At 42.3% G+C, this 25209-nt stretch overlaps 1 protein-coding gene across 1 annotated transcript; it reads left to right on the forward strand.

Annotated features, from left to right (window-relative positions):
• Nucleotides 1-1726: 1726 nt before the first annotated feature.
• LOC145404415 (uncharacterized) lies at nt 1727-24205 on the forward strand. Its single transcript, XM_080275931.1, has 4 exons — nt 1727-1769; nt 6779-6930; nt 7296-7500; nt 23466-24205. The coding sequence occupies exons 1-4, from the start codon at nt 1727-1729 to the stop codon at nt 24203-24205; spliced, it is 1140 nt and encodes a 379-aa protein (XP_080132057.1).
• The last annotated feature ends 1004 nt before the right edge of the window (nt 24206-25209 follow it).

Here is a 25209-nt window from a genome sequence, read left to right on the forward strand (position 1 = left end):
TCGAGACCTTGAATCCTGGCGTAGACCTTTCCTCCATTGCAAGATGTGTCATGGAGGACATTCTCTTCCGAAAGAGCCCAGTTTCATCAAAATTCAACACCTGCTTCATGCTATAGCCACTCTCTGCGATGATACATTGCAGCTCGTCAGGAAATGATGCCGCTGCCACCGTATCTGCACTCGCCGCCTCACCGTACATCTTCACGTGGTGGAGATTTGCCTTCCTCTTGAACTGGTCAGACCACCCATGGCTCGCCATATAGGTCTCGCTTTCATCAAGCTCACACCTGACCTTTAATTCGTCCCAGGGCAAGAGAACCTTTGTGCATATTATGGCTTGGCTTATGGGTGCCTTGCGCTGGTTCTGATCTTCCACCCACATGTGTAGCATCCGCTCCAGCTCCTCCATAGCAGGCTCTCACTGGCTGGTGATACGGGAGGCGGATAAGGTTGCAACCTTCCCAGCAGCTGCCTTAATGGCCTCCTTCTTCTTTATGATGGTGGAGATGGTCGACTTGGCCAGATGGAGAGCCAAGGCGATAGCACACGCTCCTTCGCCTTTGTTGTGCCACTTAAGGATTTCTAATTTCACCTCCAGTGACAGTCTTACGTACACGCTTCTCGGTAACATCACCAGCACCACCACTAGCAGGCCGCTTACCACCACAACTAGGGCCTCCACTAGCACCACCAGTAGCCCCACCATGTGCAGCATCCTTGCCAGACATTATCACACTTATTTGGGCCCAAAATCACTCAGTATTGCACTCCACACATGATTAGTATCACTGCTCTACTCACGGCACTGCTCGAACACAGTTACAATGCACTTCGATAGCAACTTGCATAACATTGGTGGAGCAACACGATGTGTGGTGGGTGAGTGTAAGGAAGATCCTCTCTCTCAGATGGCCGGTGCGAGAAGCGCGATGTGGGTGAGCGCGGGGTGAGCGATGGTAATGGGGCCTGTGTGAGCATTTCTGCATATCCTAGGAGGTGAGTTGGCTCAGCTGGCCATGGGAACGCATGTGATTCAAAATTTCGGACCGTCATCTGTGGTTTCGATATTGGAGGGCCCATCATTAAACCGGGGCTCGCCCATTGGGTATCGGAGCCTGGTGGTATTTCTACCCCCATCGCTAAGTCAGGGTATCGCATCTAGGGGTATCGTATATCGGGGTATTACTGTACTATTAAGTACAATGACACTGGTACCAGTGTAGCTACAGTACCGGTATATTCAATTGCAAACATTTTACCACCTTTGTGCAGAAATTAGTCTTTGGGTTGGCCAGGGACTGTTCACATGTTTTCCTTCATTTTTGTGCTAATTCATTGTTTTCTATACCCATACCTTTTTTCTCTAATGTTCTGTATAGGCAACCTGTTCTTCCACCAGTGATGCAACTAGGAATGCCAAAGTGGTGGGTCATTCATGGAGGCACATCCAACTGTCAGAATGGGGTCACAAATGTATCCATACTATCACTAGAAGCTTTCATGTGCATTGCATGTTTATTCACAGATATTGTACATACTGTCCTCTCCCACACACATGTAGCATAGTATTCTGTTACTGTACAACCATTGAGAAATTGTGATTTCATGTAAATGTCAGCATATACTACAAAGTACAGTGTACACCTTCAAGTTTGATATATATAGTCACTAGAGTTTTATTTACCTTGAAAATTTGTTGTTACAGAATTTGACGGCAACGTGAATCATGTGGTACATCCTGCTTCTGTCCTTTGTGTTCCATGGAGCAGGTAATTATGCTTATGTACTAATTAAAGCATGAATACCAATACAGTATATTCTTCAAGAACAGCACCCATAATTTGTAGCTTTGTTAGAGTGAAGTAGGTATAGAGGCTGCAGGGGGATTATTTGAAGATGTTTTAGTTCCTTATCTATAAGTCTATAACCAGATACCATAATCCCAGAAGGGATGGCATTCAACAAATTCCTTGTCATTCTGACAACTGCACTCGGACTGTCTTCCCTCCAAATCTCACCCCCTTCACTCATATACCTCTCCACCTCATCCTTTCATCTCACCTTTGGCCTCCTCTTTCCCTTCCCCCACTCCACCTCATTCACTTCCAGTCAGTCTCTCATCTTTCATTCTCTCCACATGACCAGAACATCTTATGATGCGTCTAATGTTTTCCAATGTGTTCACATCAAGTCCACAGTGCACCCTGATTTGTCAGTCTGTCCTTCCACATAACACTAAATGCATCTCTCAGACAACTCCTTTCTAGTCTTCACACTCTTGATATGTGTCTTTCCAAGTGTCCATGCTTCACATCCATATGTAAAAAAAAAAGGGAGGTCATAATACACTCATGCAGTGATGTTGTTTCTTCCATGCTTGTTTGTCTGTTTCTTATTACCACCTTCAGTGAACTTGCAACTTTTCTTCCCCATTGTACTCTTTTCTGCACATCATTCTCTTAGCTTCTGTTCATGCTCATCACACTACTTGATATTTGTTAGTTCCTACATGAACATAATATGAGTGTGAATGAGTCTGTCTGGGTTGACTTCTGAAATGTTGAAGGCCTCAGGAGATATAGGAGTGGTGTTAGTTACTGATGTGATGAATACAATTATATATGAGTGTGTTGTCCCAGATGACTGGCTGAAGAGTATGATTGTAAATGTTTACAAGGGGAAGGGTAATGTCCTAGAAAGAGAAAATTATAGAAACAAAATTTTTGGACCAGATTCTGAAAGTAATGGAGAGAGTTCTAGAAGGTATGATTAGAGAATGAAAATTGATGGGATGCAGTTTGGGTTTATATCAGGCAAAGGGACCATTGCTGCCATATGCATTCTTTGACAGCTTCAGGAAAAATGTATAGGAAAGAAAAGGGATCTGTACTTTGTTTTGTTGATTCAGAGAAGGCCTTTGACAGAACCCCTAGGGAGGTGGTGAAATGAGCATTGAGAAAGCTTGGGATTGAGGAGTGGGTGGTTAGAGTGGTTATGGCTATGTATGTGGGTGCTTGCACCTAGGTGAGAGTGAACAAAGATTTGAGTGATGAGTTTTCCGTGAATGCTGGTGTGCATCAGGGATCAGTCTTGAGTCCCTTATTGTTTACTATGGTGCTTGACACCCTCTCATGTGACTTCGGAGATGGACTCCTGTGGAAGATGTTGTATGCCGATGATTTGGTGCAAATTGCAAATAATAAAGGGATTCAGAGGAAAGATTTAGGAAGTGAAGAGATGGTATGGGGCACAAGGGCTTGAGAGTAAATGCAGATAAAACAAAATAATGGTATCTGAGGTTGGTGGCAGTGCTGTCAAAGAAGAGGGAGAGTGACCATGTGAGGATTGCCAGAAGGGCATGGGAAGTAACTGCATTTTGCAATGTTTGTGGTAAGTGAGTGCAAAAGAGATGAAGTGATGTTAGAGGTAGACTGTGAGATAATACCAATTTCAAGTGTGTGATGTGTCAGGGAGACCATGTGGAGATTGTCAGGTGTAAAAAAGGATTGATTTTGCTGATGGGTCTCTTGCATGTGTGGAAAAGTTTTGTTACTTGGGAGATATGTGCTGGAGGTGGGGTTTGAGCTAGCTCTGTGGCTGGGGTGAGGAGTGGTTGGAAAAGATCAGGGAGCTGTTGCTGCTCTTGACATTGAGAGGAGTCTCCCTCTGTGCTAAGGGATCATCATATGCAACGTGTGTTAGGAACTTAATGCTGTGTGCTAGTGATAAGTGGGTAGTAAAGAAAGAGGATATTTGTAGGCTCAGACTTACAGAAATGACAGTGATGAGGTGGATGTGCAGTACGTCCATGAATGCGAGGCCTGGGGGGACTAGGTTTATGATGGAAGAGCTGAGAGGAAGGATGAGACTGGAGTGTATTGGTGTTTTGATGAGGAGAGGTAGATTGAGATGGTTTGGTCATGTGGAGAGGATGAGAGATGAGAGTGGGTGCAGAAAGGTGTGAGTGTTGGGGTCATGGTTGTGAGAGGCAGACCGAAAAAGACATGGGATGAGGTCATAGAGTGTGACCCCAGGGATAAGGGGCAGAATAGGGAGGCTGCCCAAGGTCGAGCAGCATGGAGAGCTGCCATTAGGTGACCAAGGTTGATGCATGCAAGCATGTTGGAGCCTTTGTAAATGAAATGAGTGTAAGATGTGTATAGCACAAGTGTGAAGTCATCGGAATGGGCAGTGGAAATGAGACTGTTCATGATCATGGTGGGCTGAGTGTATAGAATATGAAACGCAATGATTTGTAAAGATGTAGAATATGGAAAGTATTGGTAATAGGGTAGAAGAGAGTGAGCTTGGATGGTGTGATCATATCGAGAGTCTGGATATACCATAGATGGGTGGAGAAAAGTGTGTATGTATTTAAGTTTGAGGGTGGAAGAGGCATGGTAGGCAAGAAGACACTGAATTGATACACTGTAGTAGCCAAATGAGTTTGTGAGAAAGGGAGGTATCTTGCAGGATGGGGATCGTTGTCAGCTATGATGGTGGAAAAAAATTGAAAAAAAAAAAAAATGTGAAATGGTTATCTGGCATATGTATGTCTGCTCCATGAGGAGCATAGGAGCCTGGGGCTAGGCAAGTTGGTCCTGACATTTAAGATGAGAGTGACCAGCCTCACTCATCCCTGAGTGGCATGACATGTGCAGTAAACCCCAACCACTCCTTGGAAATAAACTTGCACAGGCTCAATCCAGTTGAGCGCCTTAATTGCCCAGCAAACCACCTTGTGCCATAATTTGGTTATATGGTTACCATCCAGCATAGTAAATGGTTTCTTGGTGTACAGGAAGCCATTTGGCTTGTCACATAGCGTGGAATCACCCATAGGCAGAAGGAAGAGGAAAGAATGAAGGAATGAAAGACAGAAGAGGAAGGATGGAGGAGAGGAAAGGGCAGACACCCAAAGCAGCACTACATCGAGTGAGTGGAGGGTGATCGCCCTCACCTCTATTTTAAAAAAAAAAAAAAAAAAAAAAAAAAAAAAAAAATGCTTATGGTTAGACTTGTGAGGTAGAGCCAGTATTCTTGGGACTAGAATGATTTGTGAATGAATTTGTGGCCCATCTCATTGGATATGTGTTTAACCTGTACCACGCTAGTGACGTAAATGTATGTCCCCCTTGAAAATGCCAGTGACGTAGAAGTCATTGCAAGCAACCGAAGTAAAATGGAAGGTACCGTAATAACGTATCTCACTAACTTCAAACATTTCTCTGTTACGCTTACAACACTGATTTAGGAGCGTGGGAGGTGAGTGACAGTCTTCACAGGCTCACAGCTGCTCTCTTCTCTCAGTGACCTTGAAGATTTCAGAGGTCGAGTGGCACCAACCTGACTCGATTCAACCAACTTGCTGGCTTTTGTGATTACTTTTATTTGTGCCAGGGATCTTTTATTAGCCCCCCCCCCCAATAAAAATCCAAAATTGGTTCACAGGCCTATAGCTGCTTTGCTCTCTCAGTAACCTCGAAGATTTCAAAAGTAGAGTGGCACTAACCTCACTTAACTCATCCAACTTTCTGGCTTTAGTTATTACTTTTATTAGTGTCAGGGATCTTTTATTGATGTTTTAAGCTCATTTAACCAGAAAAAAATCCAAAATTGGATGGCTTGGAGGGGAATCATTTTTTTTTCCCCAGCACAGTATGGGTTAATACTGTAGTTCATTTGTCATTAGTAAGGGAGAATGAATTGCTCAGAGTGATAGAGAAATGTGCTGTATTGACTACCTTTTTAGTTCTGTGTGTTTTATAGATACTGCATATAGATTTACAAAAAATCATTCTTCTTATGCATATTTTAAGCTTTACAGAGAGAGTGATATCTGCTGTATATAGCTAGATGCTCTGTACAGAACCGTAAATTGACTGTACAGTACAGTGATTGAGCTTTGTTCAGTTACAGCATACCCTTGTTTTATGATAAGGTTGTGTGAAAAAATCCATTACCCTTCATAATGATTTATTATAGAGTCAATTTTGTTTGTGGCCACCCCAAACGGGATTGAGGCGTCTGGCAATAGATAGATAGATAGAATTTTTTAACTTGGGTTCAGTGTAGATACAATTTTGGCCAAGGGTCACCCACTCAGCAGAGTCAAAAAAACAAGTATCAGACTCGCCTAAACAGGTTGTTATTTAATTTTACTGCGCTTCACATGCAGCGTGAACTCCGGCATCACACTACTGTATTGTTTCATCACTGACACTAACACGCCTGAGAGTGATGAATGCAAATGCCATCTTGGAACAAACAGATGACTGTAGACATGCATGAGGAAGGTTGTATAAACAAAAATAACAATTGTATATCGACTAGTGTGGCTTTGTGTGGGATCATGATGATATATAAGTGAAAATTCTGTCTTATATTGAATAAGAAGGTCGTAACTTTTTGTTATCATACCAGCGATTCATCATATACTGCTTTATCATATACAAGGGATCTGCTATAGATGTAAATATTGGTTGGATTGATTGCTTTTTAATAAAGTACTTTATAAGTGGTCATTTACACGATCAGTGTTGGAGCATGTTTTCGAAGCCTGGTACTGGTAATGATGTGGTTGGGAAGTGGTCATGTAGATGGCATTATTCATTGTTAACAGTATCAGTGCCAAAACATGGAAGTGTTACCATGCTTAGAGAACATGCTCCCACACTGATCATGTAAATGAGCTGTACTTTTATTAGTTCATGAAGCATGTTCCACTGTGTTCATCATACATAACATTGATTTTGAACTATTGGTTCATTTTCTTTAGGGGCCAAGTCATCTTGGGAGTGTATTGCCCTGGGAGAGGAGATAGTGCCCAATGGGGAAACTTTTGTGCCAGGCCCTGACTACTGCACTGTCTGCAAGTGTGAGAAGGGCAAGGCTCGCTTCTGTCAGGCCGTCCTCTGCCAACAGCCACAGGTCACTTTTTTTTTTTTTCCTGTTATACCCTCACACAGATGCATCACCTCTTTCTGTTAGTAAAGTACAGTAGTTCCTCAGTTGGTGGTGGATCATTGGATCTTTGTAATTTGCTGATGATTTAACTCACATCTCTTTACTGGTATATTGTTGCTTATTGAATCACAAAAAGTTGCTTTATGGAAGAGGTACAGTTATTTTTTTTTTTATTTTTTTTTTGTGTGTGTGCATTCAGCACCTGAGCTAGCTATGAGTTAGAATTATATAGCTACAGTGTGCCCACTGTATCAACACCTAATTAGTTCCAGCTACTGTATGTCTCCATTTATACAGTTAGCTCTCATTGGTGTGTGTTTCATTACCAGGACTGTAAGTCATTCCGCCTTGGGAAATCATGCTGCGACTTCCAGTGCATGGACAATATGCTACCAAATTTGCCTGATGGATTCGGTGGTGGAGGGATGTCAACAGATTTGGGACTACGAATGGTTGCCTCTGCAGTCACTGCCATCTTGTCCTTGGCCCTCCTCCTCTTTCTTGTGCATCGCCTCCGGCAGCGCAGACTCAGAGGTAAGCATGCTGGAACACAACTGTTCATTTGCAGTATAAGTGATATTCCTTTTTAGAAAATTATTATTCCACATTAGGAATAAAATTTCCATGTTTCCTCATATTGTTTTGTACAGTACATCCCTTTGAGATCGTTTTATATCCATTTGTTTATCTTGCTGATTCCTTATCTCCCTCTGGGAACTGTCTCAGAGGGGATGAAAATGACAAATGAATGCTATTCTTTCTGTACACCTCACTTATTTTCTTGACCAGTATTTCACTCCTACCAGTTTGCTTACCAATAAATTGTGCAACTTTTCTCTCATGTACAGTGTGTCCTTGATAAACGAAAGGGATAGGGACTGAAAAAAACTTTCGTGATTCAAAATTTCATATATTTGAACAATTTTCCCCATTAAAATATACACAGAAATGGGGGGATGCTTCCCAGGACCCTCTCAGGCCCCCCACCTAAACTTTACCCCTCCTATTTTGAAGTAAGTAATACCTGTAGAAGTAAGTAATACCTGTAGATGTAGAGAATGAGGTTGCCATTTTCTTGTATGTCTCCATTTTCGTGGTCACAGTCCCAACGGTGGAAGCTGCAAGGCCTAAAGCACGCCCAATCTCCGAGACTCCCGGCCCCTCCTCATGGCGTCTTATAATTTCCACTTTCCTCTCCAGAGTTAGAGTACGGTGCTGCTTCTTTTTTGCAGCGGGCTCCCCCAATGCTGGAGATGATGCAAGGCGCTTGGGAGGCATGTCTAAACAGTATGAAAAGGTGTGGAGCTGTGAAAATATCCTCACGTACAGCAAAGCTGCGAGGAGGAATGTGGACTCGGTTCCGGGACAATTCACCGTGAAGTCAGTTTGCCGTCAAAACATGGACGATTCCCTGTCAGGACAATTTGCACCTAAGACAATTCCCCGTCATTCTTTAAATATACACTCAATCCTCGTAAATCGTGGGAATTTGGGTCTGGACCACTGCCGTGATTTACAAATTCCGTGGTTTATAAATAATAACTCTTATGTGAAAAATAAATTTGGGTCTGGACTTTGGCCAACCACCCCCCACAGCACCCTACCTACACCTGTCGAGGCACCATCAAACACAAACATACAAATTTAGGAATATTCAGTGCATGTATTTAATAGAAATAAGCAATGTTAAGGGATCTCACCTTAATCCTATGATGATATTGCTTAAATGAATGGATTGGGGTGGTGTTGGGAAGAACTTAGAACCTCTCAGCATGAGGTGGGGGTGCTCCCTTCTCAAGACGACAAATGAGCTCCAAACGTTGACTGTACGACAACGGTGGCTGCTTCTTGATGCCATACTGCCTAGAGCGCTTCATCAGGGATTCGGAAGGTGCCATGGAAGGTAGGAGGCTGGGGGGAAGGTGCACAGAAAAGGCAGGTAGCTCTCGTACTCCACAGCGATGGTCTGTAGTGTGCAGACTGGCGGGAAGAACAACAACAACATGGCGGCATTAGTATGCACACTTGCCACCAGAGGCGGGTGGTGATTGGTTGTTGGGTCACGATTTTCAAATTGAATGCCGCGGTTTACGATTCTCCTCGGAAAAGGCCCACTTCGATGCCTAGGTCTGTGATTTTCGTGACTTAACAACGATTTAAGGGTGCCGGCAGTCTGACAGCCACTTAGCCATGATTTACAAACCCGTGATTTATAAACACGTGATTTACGAAGATTGAGTGTCCTTAATATTAATTGATTAATATTATAATAAGTAATTTCATGGGGAACTATCAAGGTCTGTGTTCATTCAACAGTGTAGGCTTTGGATATTATTTATAATTTGCACTTGTAGTCAATAATTAACTTGCCTTTGCCTCGCTGTAGTCGACTTTGAATTATAATCTGGCGTCTCCCATAGCTGTCTTCAGTAATTTTTACACTCAACCCCCTGCTATCACACCTAATTGGTTACAGGAAATGCGCGTGATAGCTGAATTCGCGATAGCTGAACTGAAGAATCAATGGGAAAATGTCTAATTGGTTTTTTGGTGGCCCATTTTTCTAACTTTTAACCACTTTATGCCTACGATTTCCAGCCAATCTCTCCTCCAACATGAAATAAAGCATTATTATATTAATAATAACATTATAATGAAAAAATAAACGGCATAAAAGGCCATCAAACTTACTTTTTTAAGGATTAAGGAAAGCTTGGGTGGTTTGAAGGGTTCCAAGGCTTGGGAGTGGCTTAGTTGCCGCCAGCGCCCTCACAGGCCTGACTCTCCTCAAAATATTTTTTCTCCTCTGGTCCAGGTTGTCCAAGAAAACATCATAGTCAAAGCCCTCGTAGTCTGGCTCTTGGCTGGAAGGGCCTGGCTGTGGTTCCTGGCCAGGCGTGGGCTGAGGCTGAGGGGTCGGTTCAGGTGTAGGTTCAGGGACTGGGTGCTGACAAAAATAATCTGTGATTCGTCGCTGGTGTAGGGCATTCGTGTAGGCATGGTACTTGCCCTCATAACCTTCAAGGGCTTTATTAATGTAGGATGTACGCTGTTTGCTGTTGATAGTGGTATCTTGCTCTAGAATGTGACGTATCTGGCCACCCAACTCAATCAAAGTCTTAATGTCCATCATACTCAGCCCCTCCTTAACTTTCTCTCCTGCATCCACCTCTTCTCCTGGGCTATCCTCAGCTTCCTCAGCATCTTCTACTGGAATATCTTCAGCAGTAACTGGTGCTGGTCGTAACATATCTCGTATCTCGTCGCCAGTTGTGCCCTCAAACCCACGGCCAGCAATACCTCTCGCCTCCTCAGCTGCAGCCTCCAGCTCTGCCTCCACTGACTGGGGCTCGCCTGGTACCTTAACCTGCCTGTCCTCAGGTAAACCCTCCATGATGTTGCACCATGCGTGATTTATTGTTGCTGGGGTAATGTTATCCCAACATTCGACCACCAAATCAATTGCCTGCTTTATCGTAAAGCTCTTCCAATGTTTTAATACCTTTTGTTCTGATTCGGTGTCTGCAGCTGTGGCCTCAGCCTAATCTTCTCCCTCACTGTCAACCAGATTTTGTATGAGTGAGGTGTCCTTAGTAGCCTGCCGCATCAATCGAAATTGTTGCCTAGAATATGCAGCCTTCACCACAGAGATAACCTCTTGATCTAGAGGCTGAATGAGAGAGGTAGTGTTGGGCGGCAAGAACTCCATAGTCACATTCGGGTTTTCTGACCTCAGAAGAGGTGAATGACCAGGTGCATTGTCTAATAAGGGCAATATGTTGAATCTAATATTGTTGGTCTTGCAAAACTCCTCAACATCGCTGAGAAAACATTCATTAAACCAGTCGAGGGATAGTTTGGCCGACATGTACCCTTTCTTAGACGACAACCAGTGCACATTAAGTTTTTTCATGTTATATCCAGTGTAAACTCTTGGTTTTTCGCTCGGTGGACAACTGTAGGCTTGAGGCGGCAGGTACCAGATGCATTCATTGCAAATGAAAGGGTAAATCTCTCTTTTATTGCCTTCTTCCCACGCACTCTAGCAGCCTTGGAAGTTATGAACGTGCGACGGGGCATTGCCTTCCAGTAAAAATTTGTCTCATCCATATTGAAGATTTGATCAGGGGTATATTGGCCAGCTTCAATGATTTTCCTGTGTGATTCCGGTTACATATGCGCAGCATCTTTGTCACCGCTTGCAGCCTCACCACTTATTTTAACATTTGTCACCTTATGCCTCATCAAAAACCTATCCACCCACCCCTTTGAAGCGAGAAACACTGGTGAGGTTTCAATTAGAAGTTTCTTAGCCACACCTTGATAGATCTCTTTGGCTGTCTCCATGATTTCTTTAGTGTCCAAAGCTAAGTTTCGCTTAGCCTATCTCTCTAGATATCAACTTAATAACTGTTCTGTCTTTGGGAGCACTATGTTTGAACTTCTTCAGGAGCACTATGTTTGAACTTCTTCCTTCAGCAGCAGCTGAAGGAGCAAGTTTCATGTGTTTCTCAATATATTTTTTCTTTAAATAAATGTCTCTCACAGTAGACTTGTTCACTCCAAACTTTTTTGCTGCTCCTCTGTTTGTCACACCACCATCAATAAGCTTGCAGATTTCTAGTTTCTGAGCATATGTCAGGTTTATTCGTGGCTTTACATCCCTTGAACTTCCCGCCAGCTTCTGCTCGGCGATGGTGGGTGGTTTTTTGTGCAGTCTGTCAGCCATTATATCACACACACACAAAAAAGTGTAAGGAATTCCTCTTTCACTGTCAACAGAGAGCTAACACGCATTCAACTGAAGTGGCGAGATGGTTGGGGAGCATCAGCTGATCACCAACGGGGATGCTCTGTGACGTAGGAGGATGAGTCGCACCGATCCGGTGCGGCGTTCAGAACCCGGGCGATTCAAACTCGATGCGTGATAGCGGTCTTGGGGTGCGTGATAGCATGTATGGTTGTGCATTTGATGTGTGCGTGATAGCAGATAAACACGATAGCTGAACGCGTGATAGCAGGGGGTTGAGTGTATTGTAATTTTTGGATGCAGTAGGTTGAGATTGATTGATTAGCTGAGAATGTGGACGATTATTCGTATAATTTTAGAGTATGTCGATCATTCACATGAGGTTATTAGGCATTTATATAAATGCCAATGTTTCATATGTAGCCTTATATTAAACGATGAAGTGAAACATTGTATTTCACCTGATTCACGTTTCAATATATTTATATTTTTTTCCATTAATACCAACTATTTGGTGCCATATTTTACATTATAAAAAGAATAAACCACCATCATTTTTGTAACTCATATAACTCAGAAACTAATATACTTGCTAAGTAAACTGATATGTAAATAAATGATGGGGAATCATCCTGACTGCGAATATTCTTGGTATTGTTTTGATGGTGAAGTGACCTGATGGTGAATTGTCCCAAAACCATGGAATCAGCTGAGAAGCGCACGAAAAATTGTTTACCAGAGATGGGTTTGTTCGTTTCCTTACTGCAAGCAATTCCCTATTTGAATTTTTCATATTTCCTTTCGTATCGCTTTTTGTATCATCGAGACAGATACTTTCGTTTAGTGGAATTTGTCCTATATTCATCGCTTTCGTAACATCGAAAATTCGTACTTCGGGGGTTCATTTATCAACGACTCACTGTAGTTGCTTTCAGAGCTTGTAGCACATAGACATTCACACAACTGAACAAATCTGCAAGGATCCCATTCACTATCTGTGAACACCTCAGTATGTTCTGCATACAGTACATAATTATGTGTAATAGACTTCATCTCTCACCATTCATAACCAACTTCCCTTATTTTCCTCTCATGATCCTGAATACATATGTAAGTAAATAAAAAAACAATTTACACATAAACTATATATTTAGAGAGAGAAGCATAGATACTGTATATACAGTAGATATCCATCTTGAACATCATCACTATCATATTATTTCCTGTCACTTGAATGGGGTGAAGATGGGTTAGAAAAAAATAATAGAAGGGAAAATTAACCAAAGGCTGCCTAGTTGAATGAACCACTCTCTCATTCACCCATCATTAAGGCTGTTGGAATCCTGACTCCACCTCACAGGCATACACATTGACATTTACGTCAGTCATTCTACCTATTGGCAAGAGTCAGTCTGACTATCGGTATCACTTCATTGGGAAATATAGAGGCTCTGAACTGTTGTCATATGCTCCTCTCTACAAAATTCTTCCAGTCAGCTCAATTCTTTGTTGGTTCCATAGCTTCAACACTCCATGCCATCCTTTCATACCCCCACACACTTTAACATATCTATCCATCTTCTTGGCCCACCATGAGGACATCACACACCCCTGTCCCACAAATATTGAACTACTCACTCAGATATCCATTTACCTAGTGTTGTAAATTGATTAATACCGATTAATGTCTGTATCTGTATCTGAAGGGGATATTTATCTGATAATCGGATTTGTTTAGGAATCATCTGTAACGATGAAAAATAAATGTTTTTTTTCTCAGTGACCTCAGATTCATATACTGTAATTCTTATAGCATTTATCTCCTCACCTCTTTAGGCTAGGTGTGAACTAAGGCTGGAATGGTGATTATTTTCCAAAATTACAGTCATATCTCACATCTTGTACATGGTCTTTAAATGGTAAAAATTCTCTATCTAACATAAGGAATATTTTGATCTTAATATTATATCACTATGGTTAAATTGAAACACTCAAAAGAAAAACAATACCTAGACGGTAGGAGTCTGTTGAGAAACTGTGGCAGACGGGTAGGAATCTGTGAGTCAGGCTGTAAACTGATCACATCTCATGCATTTATGTGCAGTGAACACTGGCAGTGTTCCATCAGTTACAAGACTTAGGCTTCATATTTACCTCTGATGGTGCAAGAGCTGTGAGCAGAAATTCTATTTCTTTTCATTTTTTCCTGTTAATCTTTATTCTTCAGTAAAATGGATATAATTTAAAAATATACACAGTTATTGGTGTCTTTCTAGCACAGTAGGAAGTATGGTGCTAAATTGGGTCATTTCATGCATATCTAATTTTGATTAACCCGGTTCATGTGGCTCACCCAAGGATTTACCGCCCACACCATCATGCCACCAAGCCCTGTAGGTGTGTGGGAAAAGAAATATCTCGTCGTTTTTCTGTACTCACTTCTTCCGTAAATAATCATATTTTTCCTTTACTAAGACAGAAATGCACTTTACATCACGATTACGGGTAATTGCCCTTTGACAAGTAAATGCTGTTGCTCTTTCACGCATTATTGTAGAGTACGAGGTAATTATTTGTACTGTAAATCAGACTGCCTTGTACTAATCGGGGTTATAGTGAAAATCATAAATGTTTCACACAACTAACATTATTTGTACTTCACATCACAGATACTCTGATGCTCATATTTGGCACAATCCCCCTGAGTATTGAGTGAAATAATTTAGGTATACCGAAGCTGGTATTGTTCATTGTTGCCCGCTCACAAGTGGTTTTCTTTCAGGTAACAGGTAGGCAAACTCAGGGTATATCCAATAATTTTCTTACCAGTATCCAATAAACAGTATCAACTCGTGTATTGCACATACTATAAATCACTTATATGCACTTGTAGAACTTATAAAAGACTTATATCTTAGCACTTTCTATAATTCACTTACAAAATCACACATTTCACTCATTTATGAAAATACACAAACTTCTGCACTGCTGTACCCTATTTACACTTCCCCACACACCTGCTCAGTACTCATACCACTCCTGAAGGGCCTGGTTGTGGAGCATCTGCCCTTGAAGTGGTAGGCTGAGGTGTGGGGGAGCGCAAGCAGGTGGCGAGAGTGTGGGGGAAACGGCTCTGCGGCGTTGTTTTCCACAGATGACCGCCAGGTCCGCGTCACTTTCCCGATGTCCTGGGTCATCTTGCACCTCCTCATCGCCGAAATCATCACTCTCGTAGACTGTCCCTTCCTCCTGGAGAAGTTGGAGAACGAGTAGGGGTTGGAGGGCAAGAGAGCTCACTCTCCACGTGGTAGCTTTTTTTTTTTCTCCTCAGAGGACGTACTTGTGCTGAGTATATGAGAGACAGCATCGTCAAGGGCATGTCCTATGGCACTATCACTAAGCCCTTTACCTGGAAATAAGGGCAGAACTTTTGCGGGGATTGATAAGGCAGTCGGCCCTTCATGGGTGGGACAGAATCGGACGATGTCAAGGAAGATGACGTGGCTCCTCTCGCTACCACTGCCGAGTACAAACTGAACAGCGCAACTGCAGGGTACCTGGGGGTCCTACCTACCCCGTAGGTACCACAGAAAACGGTAGTGTAATCAAATAGTGGCGGGAAGGTGAGTGCGGTATAGCAAGGCAACCGGTGGCCCTCCGCGCCTTCAATCCTGTCGTGCATACACGTCAACCGGCGGATAAGGGTTAAACTTATCCACCAAGCCTTGCAGCTTCCCTTCGTCTTCACTTAACAACACAGTATTATCTGCAAACAACAGTACAGGGAGTTTCCAAACACTGCCCTCTCTCATTAGGGCCACCCCAACATTCACTGCCCTACCATGTATCTCTTCTATCATCATCATCATCAACATCATCAGCCATTGAGGTCCACTGCAGGACCGGCCTATCCCTACCGAAGCAGGGACGATACAGCCAATGTATCTCTACCCAGTGGCTTAGACTGTCTGGTAGAGACTGTATGTAGGGTGAAAAGTGCTTGTGAGTGTAACTGTAGTGTTGTAGTGGCTTTGGATGTGTGCGTAGTGCGTGAACCAAGTGTAATCGGCCCGCCTTAAGCCGATTGGGTGCAAGCATACTAGTATGCGACACTGGTTCAACCACAGCACCCTTTGTGTCCGCCAAAGTAGCAAGTGGCTAGGTGAACGCTTCCCAAAGTTTTTACAACTCTGATGGGAGGCAAACCCGTGCTCACGAGCGTGCAAAACGCACACTCTACCGCTGTACCACAGATTGAACAACCATGGAGACATGGCACATCCCTGTTTCAATCCATCCTTCAAATTGAAACATTCACTCAGTTCTCTATCCACATACACTGCAGCCTTAGCACCTTCATACTCTTCACAGCCTTCAACAACTTCCCATCTACTCCATATGTTCTTAATACTTTCCACAATCCTTGTTTATCCACCCTGTCATATGCTTTCTCCAAATCCTTGAAGGATGCATACAACTTCTTTCCTTTCTTTAGAAACTTTTCCACTAAAGGTCTAAGAATGAATATCTGGTATACACAACCTCTTCCCTTCCTAAATCCTCCTTGGTCTTCACCAGCTAATTCCTCTGTTATTCCCCTAACTCTTTCATTAACCCCTTAACCGTGGGGCGTCACTTTCGTGACACTTGGGATCAAGGGATCATACCGCGGGGCGTCACTTTTGTGATTCTGTGTTATTTTGAATTTGCCCAGGCTTTCAAGTGGTGGCTTGTATCATCTATCAGTACTGTCAGTGTCCAACACTAGTCAGCATTCCTAATCTCATCTGTACTCCCATCCATTGTTGACAATTTAGCCATTTCTCCCCATTCTTGACTCCCCTTCCTACCTCCCCTCCATTACCCTCTCCTCTTGCCTGCCCGGCTGCGCTGCGCTAAGTAAATCTTCCCCGAAATTTTCCACTGATTTCATCCATTGAAATAAGCCCTATGCCCTATTCTTATACAAAATAATATATACAAAGAAGAAATAAGGCAAGTGATAGTGCCATACACCTGGAATTGGCTAATTATCACCTGACAACACCTCACGTGCACTCGTTCGCTAATTTTCCCTCTTTATTTCCCCTTGAAATATGCTGTATAATCTATTCTCGTAATAAAAATATATATAAGAAAGGAAGGGAGAAGCCTAAGTGATATTTACATTTACCTGGAACTACCTAATTTATTATGTATTGTCTAGATTTCCTGCCAATCATTTCATAGCGCTTAGATTTGCAGCTGTCACCATGCTGATATTGGCAGCCTTTCACTGCCCCTAGGCCACCACGGCATTCAGTTTACTGTTGTCTTTCAAGATGAAGCCATGTCGGATTCGCGCCTGTCCAATTCTGACGGTTTTTAGCCCCATGCAAAGGGCCCTGTGACCTCTACCCCTACTAAGCCTCGTGTGGAAAGGGGTAAAGGGATAAGTGACTGCTGTGGAACGTGAACTGGCTAATTTATCAATGAAAATGATGGACAGTGCCTACGATCTTTCTGGTGACTAAAACAGTGCAAGTGGAAATGTAAATAATGTGTAAACAGCTAGTGAAAGCAGTGAATGTAAATATAAGTGAACAGTGGAAAATAGTTTTATAAGTTACTGCAAGTGACAGTGCATAACACAGTGTAAATAAAATAAAATGTAAATAATGTAAATAAAATAGAGAATGTAAATAGAAATGTAAATGAGTAGTACTATAAGAATACGAGTATATATACAGTACTAGGAGTAATGAAAGTGAAAGTTTCACTCTAGCATGTATGAATACTATGAGTTATGAAAGCGAAATTGGAAGTGACAGATTCGCTCTCAACGCTAGTGTACAGGACGAGAAAGTGAATGCTACATATTTTACTGAAAGAGAAATTGAATGCCTACGGTGACAATAAACTACTATTACTGAAGGAAACTTATGGATAAAGACTGCAGATATATATAAGTGTTACAGTATATAGTAATAGAAATATAAAGTGTGAGTGTTTTTATGAATAATAAATGACAGAATACCAGCTGCGAACGAGCACAAGTGGGAAGCTGGTACGCACTCGTAATTTTCATTGCTTTCACAGTGGGTTTTTTTTTGGAGTATGGATTCCAAACTATTTGAAAATCATGGAATAGTGTTTCTAGTGATAATATCAGGCTGTGGTAATCATATTACGGGGTGTCGGGAAGTGTAGAGTGGGGACTTCATTACCCAACTTCAGAAGTCTCCACAAGTCCTACGGTACTCGATGAACGCTCATCAAACATTCCAGGAGAAAGCTAAAGGTATGTACCATATGCATTTTTAATTATAATAGTCTAGGGCTAATAACTGATTTTTGGCAAATATTTTTACAAAGTCTGTTGGAGCATGAATACCCCCGCAGGACACACAAGGAGCGCCAAAACAACCCCACGGTTTAGGGGTTAAGTATCCTACCATACACTTTTCCTATTACACTAAGAAGACATATGCCTCTGTAATTACCACATACAGTAAAAGTCCTATTATTCGGCAGCTGATTATTCGGTAGATCTGACATTTCGTCAGTTTTGAGAAATAGTCCCATTTACAAAAATCTTTGATTGTTCGGCAGATGTCCAGAATCATCTCGGCAGTCCAGGAAGTGTTATCTGTGACTTGTAGGCCTAATATTTCATTACACTTCTGTTTGTTCACTAATTTCTATATTTTTTCAGATTCAGGTATAGTACTGTATTGATTATAATATTGCACAGTATCATACAGTACAGTAATCACCCCCACCAAATTAGCGAGGGTTACGTTCCAAGCCCCCTCGCTAATTCTTGAAATTCTTTCATTCTTGACACCTTCCTGAAAATGACATTTACCAGTAATTGGGTAGCCCATGAACCACTGATACTGTAATGCATTAACCATATTTAAATGTTGCTTGTTACATCAGTTTCCCCGTTGTTTTAGCTGTATGGCTGTGACAGCTCTAGTATTTTTATTCTTCGGCATAATGGTGGAAGGGACTGTCCTGTGTAACTAAACCTAACCTAACCGAGTTTAACTGTACCTAATAACTTAACCAAACCTAACCTAACCTAAAGTCAGTAAAATACTTAAAAATAAGCTGGAGGAATATGAATTGCTAAGGTCTCTCTGATGAAAGTTAAACGTACATTTGGCGCTCATTCTTTTGTTCGTTTTTGTGTTTATATGTGAAAGAGAGAGTATCGATGCAAACAGTAATATTTCCCATTAACCTCTTAATAACCTCCGGCATTGAACAACCCTTTACAGTACCGATGTCAGTGATGTCAGGTTAGTGTGAGCTATAAAGAAAACTGAACAATTATGGGGAGGGAATGAAGGTCACTGGTATGTTTACACGACTCTATGCTACGATTCCAAGCAGTCAGGGGGTCGGTTAATCTCAGATGTTTTCGCCCATATGGTAAATGCACTGTAACTTTATCAATTTTTCCATGACTCATAGCGAATCATAGCATGGGTTTAGGTAGCTAAATAACACATTGCTAGGTGAGCCAGACAATTATCTTCACATCTTTAAGAAAAATATATTGATTGCAGAAGAATGGAAGAAAATTACTCTACGTACTCAGAGAGGGATTAAATTTCTTCCTTTTTCTTAAAGATATGAAGATAATCATCTGGCACACCTAGCAATGTGTTAGTTAGCTTTCTAAACCCATGCTATGATTCGCTATGATTCACGGGAGAAATTACAAAGTTACGGTGCATTTACCAAATGGGCAAAAACATCTGAGATTAACCGACCCCCTGACTGCTTGGAATCGTTGCGTAGAGTCTTGTAAACATACCAGTGACCTTCGTTCCATTCCAATAATTGTTCACAGTTTTTTCATAGCTCACTAACTCGACATCACTGACATTGGTACTGTAAAGGGTTGTTCAATGCCAGAGGTTATTAAGGGGTTAATGGAATACATTACTGTTTCCATCAATACTCTCCTTTTCACATGTAAAAAAAAAAAAAAAAAACGAACAAAAGAATGAGTGCTAAATATACTGTACGTTTAACTTTCATCAGAAAGACCTTACCAATTCATATTCCTTCACTTTATTTTATGCAGTTTTCTAACTATTTTATTTTGTGTTTGGAAAAAGTACTGTATACAGTACTCACTCCAAACATATTTGTAGTAATATTAGTAGTGATGAGTTCACTAATACAAGTGATGTACTGAGCTGGTAGGTAATATTCCGTATCATTACGGCCATCCAGGAAGTGTTATCTGACTTGTAGGCGTACTGTGTCATTACACTTGTACAGTATATGTTCACTAATTTTTATATATATATATATATATTTCAGATTCAGGTATAGTACTGTATTGATTGCAGTATTGTACAGCATACAGTACTCTCTCTAAACACAGGTCTAATACCATAAGTGGTGATGACAGTGTTCACCAATATATATAAGGTACTAAGTGGGTAGGTTTTTGATTCGGCAAATCCAATTTCTCGGCATCATCCAGGTCCCAGAGATGCCGAATAATGGGACTTTTACTGTACTTCTTTTTTCCCTTTTCCTTTGTTCTGGGGAACAATTGTATCTGACTTCTACTCCTCCGGGACTCTACCTTCCTCCCAGGCCAATCTGCCCATCTTCCACATCCATTCTACTACTGTCTCTCCCCCATGGTTCAGCATTTCACCACACACTGTATCAATTCCTGGGGCTTTCCTCATTTTAACTTTCTTCATTGCTTCCACAGCTTCCATCCTACTAATTTCTTCCCTTCTTACATCCCTCCTTCTCCCAGCCATTCCCCAGCCACTTACACGCACATTACTTTCATTCTCTATCTTCAACAATTCATTAAAATGTTCACTTCATCTGAGTGTGAAATGGAGGGAGAGTAAGAAATTGTTTTGGAAGGAGGTAAAGAAAGTAAGGCAGTGTGAAAGGGGAAATAGTAGGGGAGTGAAAGATAGGAATAATAGATTGTTGGTGGAGAAGAGAGAGAAATTGAGGAGATGGAAGGAGCACTTTGAGGATTTGTTGAATGTAGAGAGTGAGAGCAGTGTGAGTATAAGTGGTTGGGGAATGGCTGGGAGAAGAAGAGATGAGAGGAGGGAGGAAGAGATCAGTAGGTCGGAAGTAGTGGAAGCGATGAAGATTAAGCTGGGAAAGGCCCCAGGAATTGATGGAGTGTGTGGTGAAATGCTTAGGTATGGGGGTGAGATTGTTGTGGAGTGGATATGGAAGTTGTGTAGATTGGCTTGGGAAGAGGGAAGGGTTCCAGAGGACTGGAAATCAGGTATAATTGTTCCTCTGTACAAAGGAAAAGGGGAGAGAGAAGCATGTGGTAACCATAGGGGTATTTGCCTTCTTAGTGTGACTGGTAAAATATATGGTAGAATACTCATTGATAGGGTTAGGCATTTGACAGAGGAGCTAGTTGGAGAAGAACAAGGGGGATTTAGGAAGGGAAAAGGGTGTGTAGATCAGATATTTGTTCTAAGATGTTTAGTGGAGAAGTATCTAGAGAAGGGAAGGAAAGTGTATGCTGCCTTCATGGACTTGGAGAAAGCTTATGACAGAATAGATAGGCAAGGTATGTGGAAGGTATTAAGAATATATGGGGTGGAGGGGAAATTGTTGAGTGCTGTGAAGAGTATGTACGAGGGGGCTAGGGTTACGGTGCGAGTGGATGGTGAGCTGAGTGAGTTCTTTGATCTCAATGTGGGACTGAAACAGGGGTGTGTGATGCCTCCATGGCTGTTTAATATATATATGGATGGGGTTGTAAAGGAGGTGCAAGGTAGGGCAGTGGATGTGGGGGTGGCCCTAATGAATGAGGGTGAGATTTGGAAGCTTCCGGTGTTGCTGTTTGCTGATGATACAGTATTGTTGAGTGAAGATGAATGGGAGTTGCAAGGTTTGGTGAATGAATTTGGGACAGTGTGTAGGAGGAGGAAGCTGAAAGTTAATGTAAACAAAAGTAAAGTTATGGTGTTTGAGAGGAATGAAGTCACAGAGTGTGCAGTGAGGTTGGATGGTGAGGATATGGAGAATGTGAGTGCACTCAAGTACTTGGGTAGTGTGATGAGTAAGGATGGAACTTTGGGGGATGAAGTACGTGAAAGGGTACAGCAGGGAAGAAAGGTTGTTGGTACACTGAAAGCAGTGATGAGAAATAGGGAGGTGAGTATGGAAGTTAAGAAGGCACTGCATGATGGTATTGTGATCCCTACCCTGACATATGGAAGCGAGGCGTGGACCTTGCAAGAGGGGAACAAGTCAAGAGTGAGAGCAGTGGAAATGAGTTACTTGAGAGGAGCATGTGGAGTGACGTGGAGGGACAGGTTGACGAATGAAGAAGTGAAGGAACGTTGTGGGGTAGATGTGGATGGGGTTGAAAAGATTAGGAGAAATACACTGAGGTGGTTTGGACATGTGGAGAGAATGGAGAATGAAAGACTGACTAAGAGGGTGTATGTAGGTGAGGTGGAGGGAGGGAGACTGAGGGGTAGACCGAGGATGAGGTGGAGGGATGGAGTTGAGAGGTATATGAGGGAGGGGGGGGGTGAGTTGGGGGGAGGGGAGTCAAATGGTGGGTGACAGAGTGACTTGGAGGCGTTTTGTCTGCGGCCACCCTTTGCGGGATTAGGGCGTCGGGCTATAGATAGATAGATAGACTTCATCTACTCACTTTTTCTCCCTTCTCCACTGATAATCTACCATTTTTATCTTTCACTCCCCAGCCAACTTCTTTTGCACCCTTTCTGACTCTCTTTACCTCTTTCCAGAACATTTTTTTACCTTCCCTCCATTTTACACTCAAATTCCTTCCAAATTCCTCATCCACCCTCTTCTTACTCTCTCCCACTAATCTTTTCACCTCTCTCCCCCTCTCCACATATAACTCTCTTTTCCGTCCCTCAACTTCTTCCATGCCCCTGTTTCTCATCCACTCACTATATGCTTTATTCTTTTGTGCCACTTTATAAAGTCAACTTTACGTTGGGAAAATAGAGTTAGGCAAACCTTGGTTGAAGGTAAAAGGGATGTAACACAAGGTCATGTGCAGGATTTTAAAAGGGAGGGGGGTTGAGGAAAAAAAGAAAAAAAATCATATCTTAATTTACTCACCTTACTGTATTTCATTCTTTCATATAAGCTGAAATGTAACACTTTGAATAAGTCATACTTCGGTCAGGATTCAACTTCCTGGAAATTCCACCTTCTGCAGGGTCAAATTATTGAGGTTTTACAGTAATTATATATATATATGTACGTAGCCTCTGTGGCACAGTGGTAGAGTGTGCATTTCGTACACGAGTGAACCAGGGTTCACCCGGTCACATACTACATTAGCGGACACAAGGGGTGCTGTGGTTGAACCAGTGTCACTTACTATAGAGTATGCTTGCACCCAGTCGGCTTATGCGGGCCGATTACACTTGGTTCACAGACTACACACACATCCAAAGCCACTCCAACACTACAGTTACACTTACAAGCACTTCTCACCCTACATACAATCTCTACTAGACAGCCTTAGCCACTTGGTAGAGATACACTGGCTGTATCGTCCCAACTTCGGTCGGGATAGGCCGGTCCTGCAGTGGATACTTAAACGGCTGACTGATGATGACTGACTGATATATACAGTATATACAGTATATATGTGTGTGTGTGTGTGTGTGTGTATCTATCTATCCATCTATCTATCTATATATATTAATGTCATGTAAATTTTAGTTCAATATTGTATATATTTCTGTTACAGCTCAGCAGCAGTATTATGAGGATCAGCTTTACTCCCCAAATGCACCCAACCATGACTCGTGCCATAGTAATACCTGTTGCCAGAATGCTGCATATTGTAGTGGTAATGACCATGTGGACTTTTTCCTAGATGGTAGTACACCACCTTACTCTCTTTGGAAGCCTCCTTCATTTTACTTTCCTCATGAGGATGCTCCACCACCTTATAGTGAAGTTGTGAGCAGCTCAAATAGGCCACAAGAAAGTGGGGCATCCCTACCACCATTGCGACCTGTTATGGTACAGCTTGGCTCAGCACCTGGTCAGTCCTCTGACGCCAGTCGTGGCACATTAGCTGTCATTGGGGCGATTGGTGGTACCTTCAGGAATCATCGCTCATCATCACAGCAACCATGCTGTATCACATCTTTAGCAGCCAAGCAACGAGAGGTGACACTTAGATCTGATGAAGTATATGAAGATGTTGATGGTGTTCCACTTGACCTTCCACCTCCATATTACCCTCCCACACAGCCACTGAATGACCTCAACCGTGACACAAGCTCACCTCGTGTACCAGACATGACAGCTAATACAGAAGAGACAACAGGCAACACCGAATCAGAGGTCGTACAAACATGTTGTTGTGAGGGTAAAGATGCCAGCTGTAACCTGTGTGCTGCACCAGATCAGTCTGCAGCTTTGTGCAGCAGTGGCAGTGGTGCAACATCAGAGCAGCTTTCTACAACTCCTGTTAGGTAACTGACAGCATTGTTTTGTGATATGTATTGGTTGGTTTACTGGGTTAGGGATATGTAGCTTCCTTTCTTCTCTTGTTCCAGTGAGATTTATCAGTCATTCCCTAGATTCCCTATCCCCTGTAAATTTGGGACTTGGATTAGGAATGAGTGTTTTTGATTGGAAATATGAATGGAAAAGTAGGGAATGAGAAGGTGGATGGAGTAGTTGGAGAATTGGGTGTGCCCGCAAAAGTGGATGAGAATGGCAGTAGTGGACATTTTTGTGCAGGGAGTGGGTTGGTGATAGCCAGTACCCTCTTTAGACACAAAATGATCCACAGGTATATGTGGCGAGTGATGAGAAGGGTGGGTGGTGAACTGAATAAACAGAAGGCAATAATTTATTGTGTGTGTGTGTGTGTGTGGATGATAGAATGAGAAGGTGTGTAATGGATGCAAGAGCATACAAAGGCTGGGGAGTGGACTTTGTGACCACCACATGGTGGTGGTGAAAGTCATGGTTCAAATGAAATGGAGGAAAAGGAGAAGGGAAAGAAAGGAGGAAGTAGTCCATACATGGAGGGTGGAAGGGTTGCAAGGGGATGGAAAAAAGGCAGAATATAAGAGAGAAGTGGAGGAGCGATTGGGTAAATATGATCTGGAGCAGATGGGGGAAGTGGAAGTTCTGCACAAGATATTCATACAGGTCCATAATTTTCAGCAGAATTTTTGGGGGGCCAGACCAAATTTATATACCTCTGTACTAAATCAGAGCGCTTAAGTTTGCAGACTATCCGATATATATCAGTTTGATGCTACCTAAAAATTGATGTTTAATGAGACATGTATGTATAATGATGGAGGTGGGTGTTTAAGTAAATGGCTTCAGTTTCTGCCAGTCTAAACTTTCAACTAAAACTGTGAATTTGTTTAATAATTTGGCCATTTTACATTTTTGTTGCACTATGCTGCACTTCTATCAGGATTGTTCTTTCATGCCTGCAGTAGAATTCAGGTTGAAATATA

Source organism: Coenobita brevimanus, chromosome 63 (genome assembly GCF_032717465.1).
Source record: "Coenobita brevimanus isolate Jiangsu-jjx chromosome 63, ASM3271746v2, whole genome shotgun sequence".
Lineage (NCBI taxonomy): Eukaryota > Metazoa > Arthropoda > Malacostraca > Decapoda > Coenobitidae > Coenobita > Coenobita brevimanus.

Bases quoted from the DNA above. Each gene is read 5' to 3' on its own strand.
- LOC145404415 (XM_080275931.1), top strand. From the start codon at position 1,727: ATGTGGTACATCCTGCTTCTGTCCTTTGTGTTCCATGGAGCAG. The intron at 1,770-6,778 runs GTAATTATGCTT...CATTTTCTTTAG, and splicing joins CTTTGTGTTCCATGGAGCAG to GGGCCAAGTCATCTTGGGAG. The intron at 7,501-23,465 runs GTAAGCATGCTG...TTTCTGTTACAG, and splicing joins CCGGCAGCGCAGACTCAGAG to CTCAGCAGCAGTATTATGAG.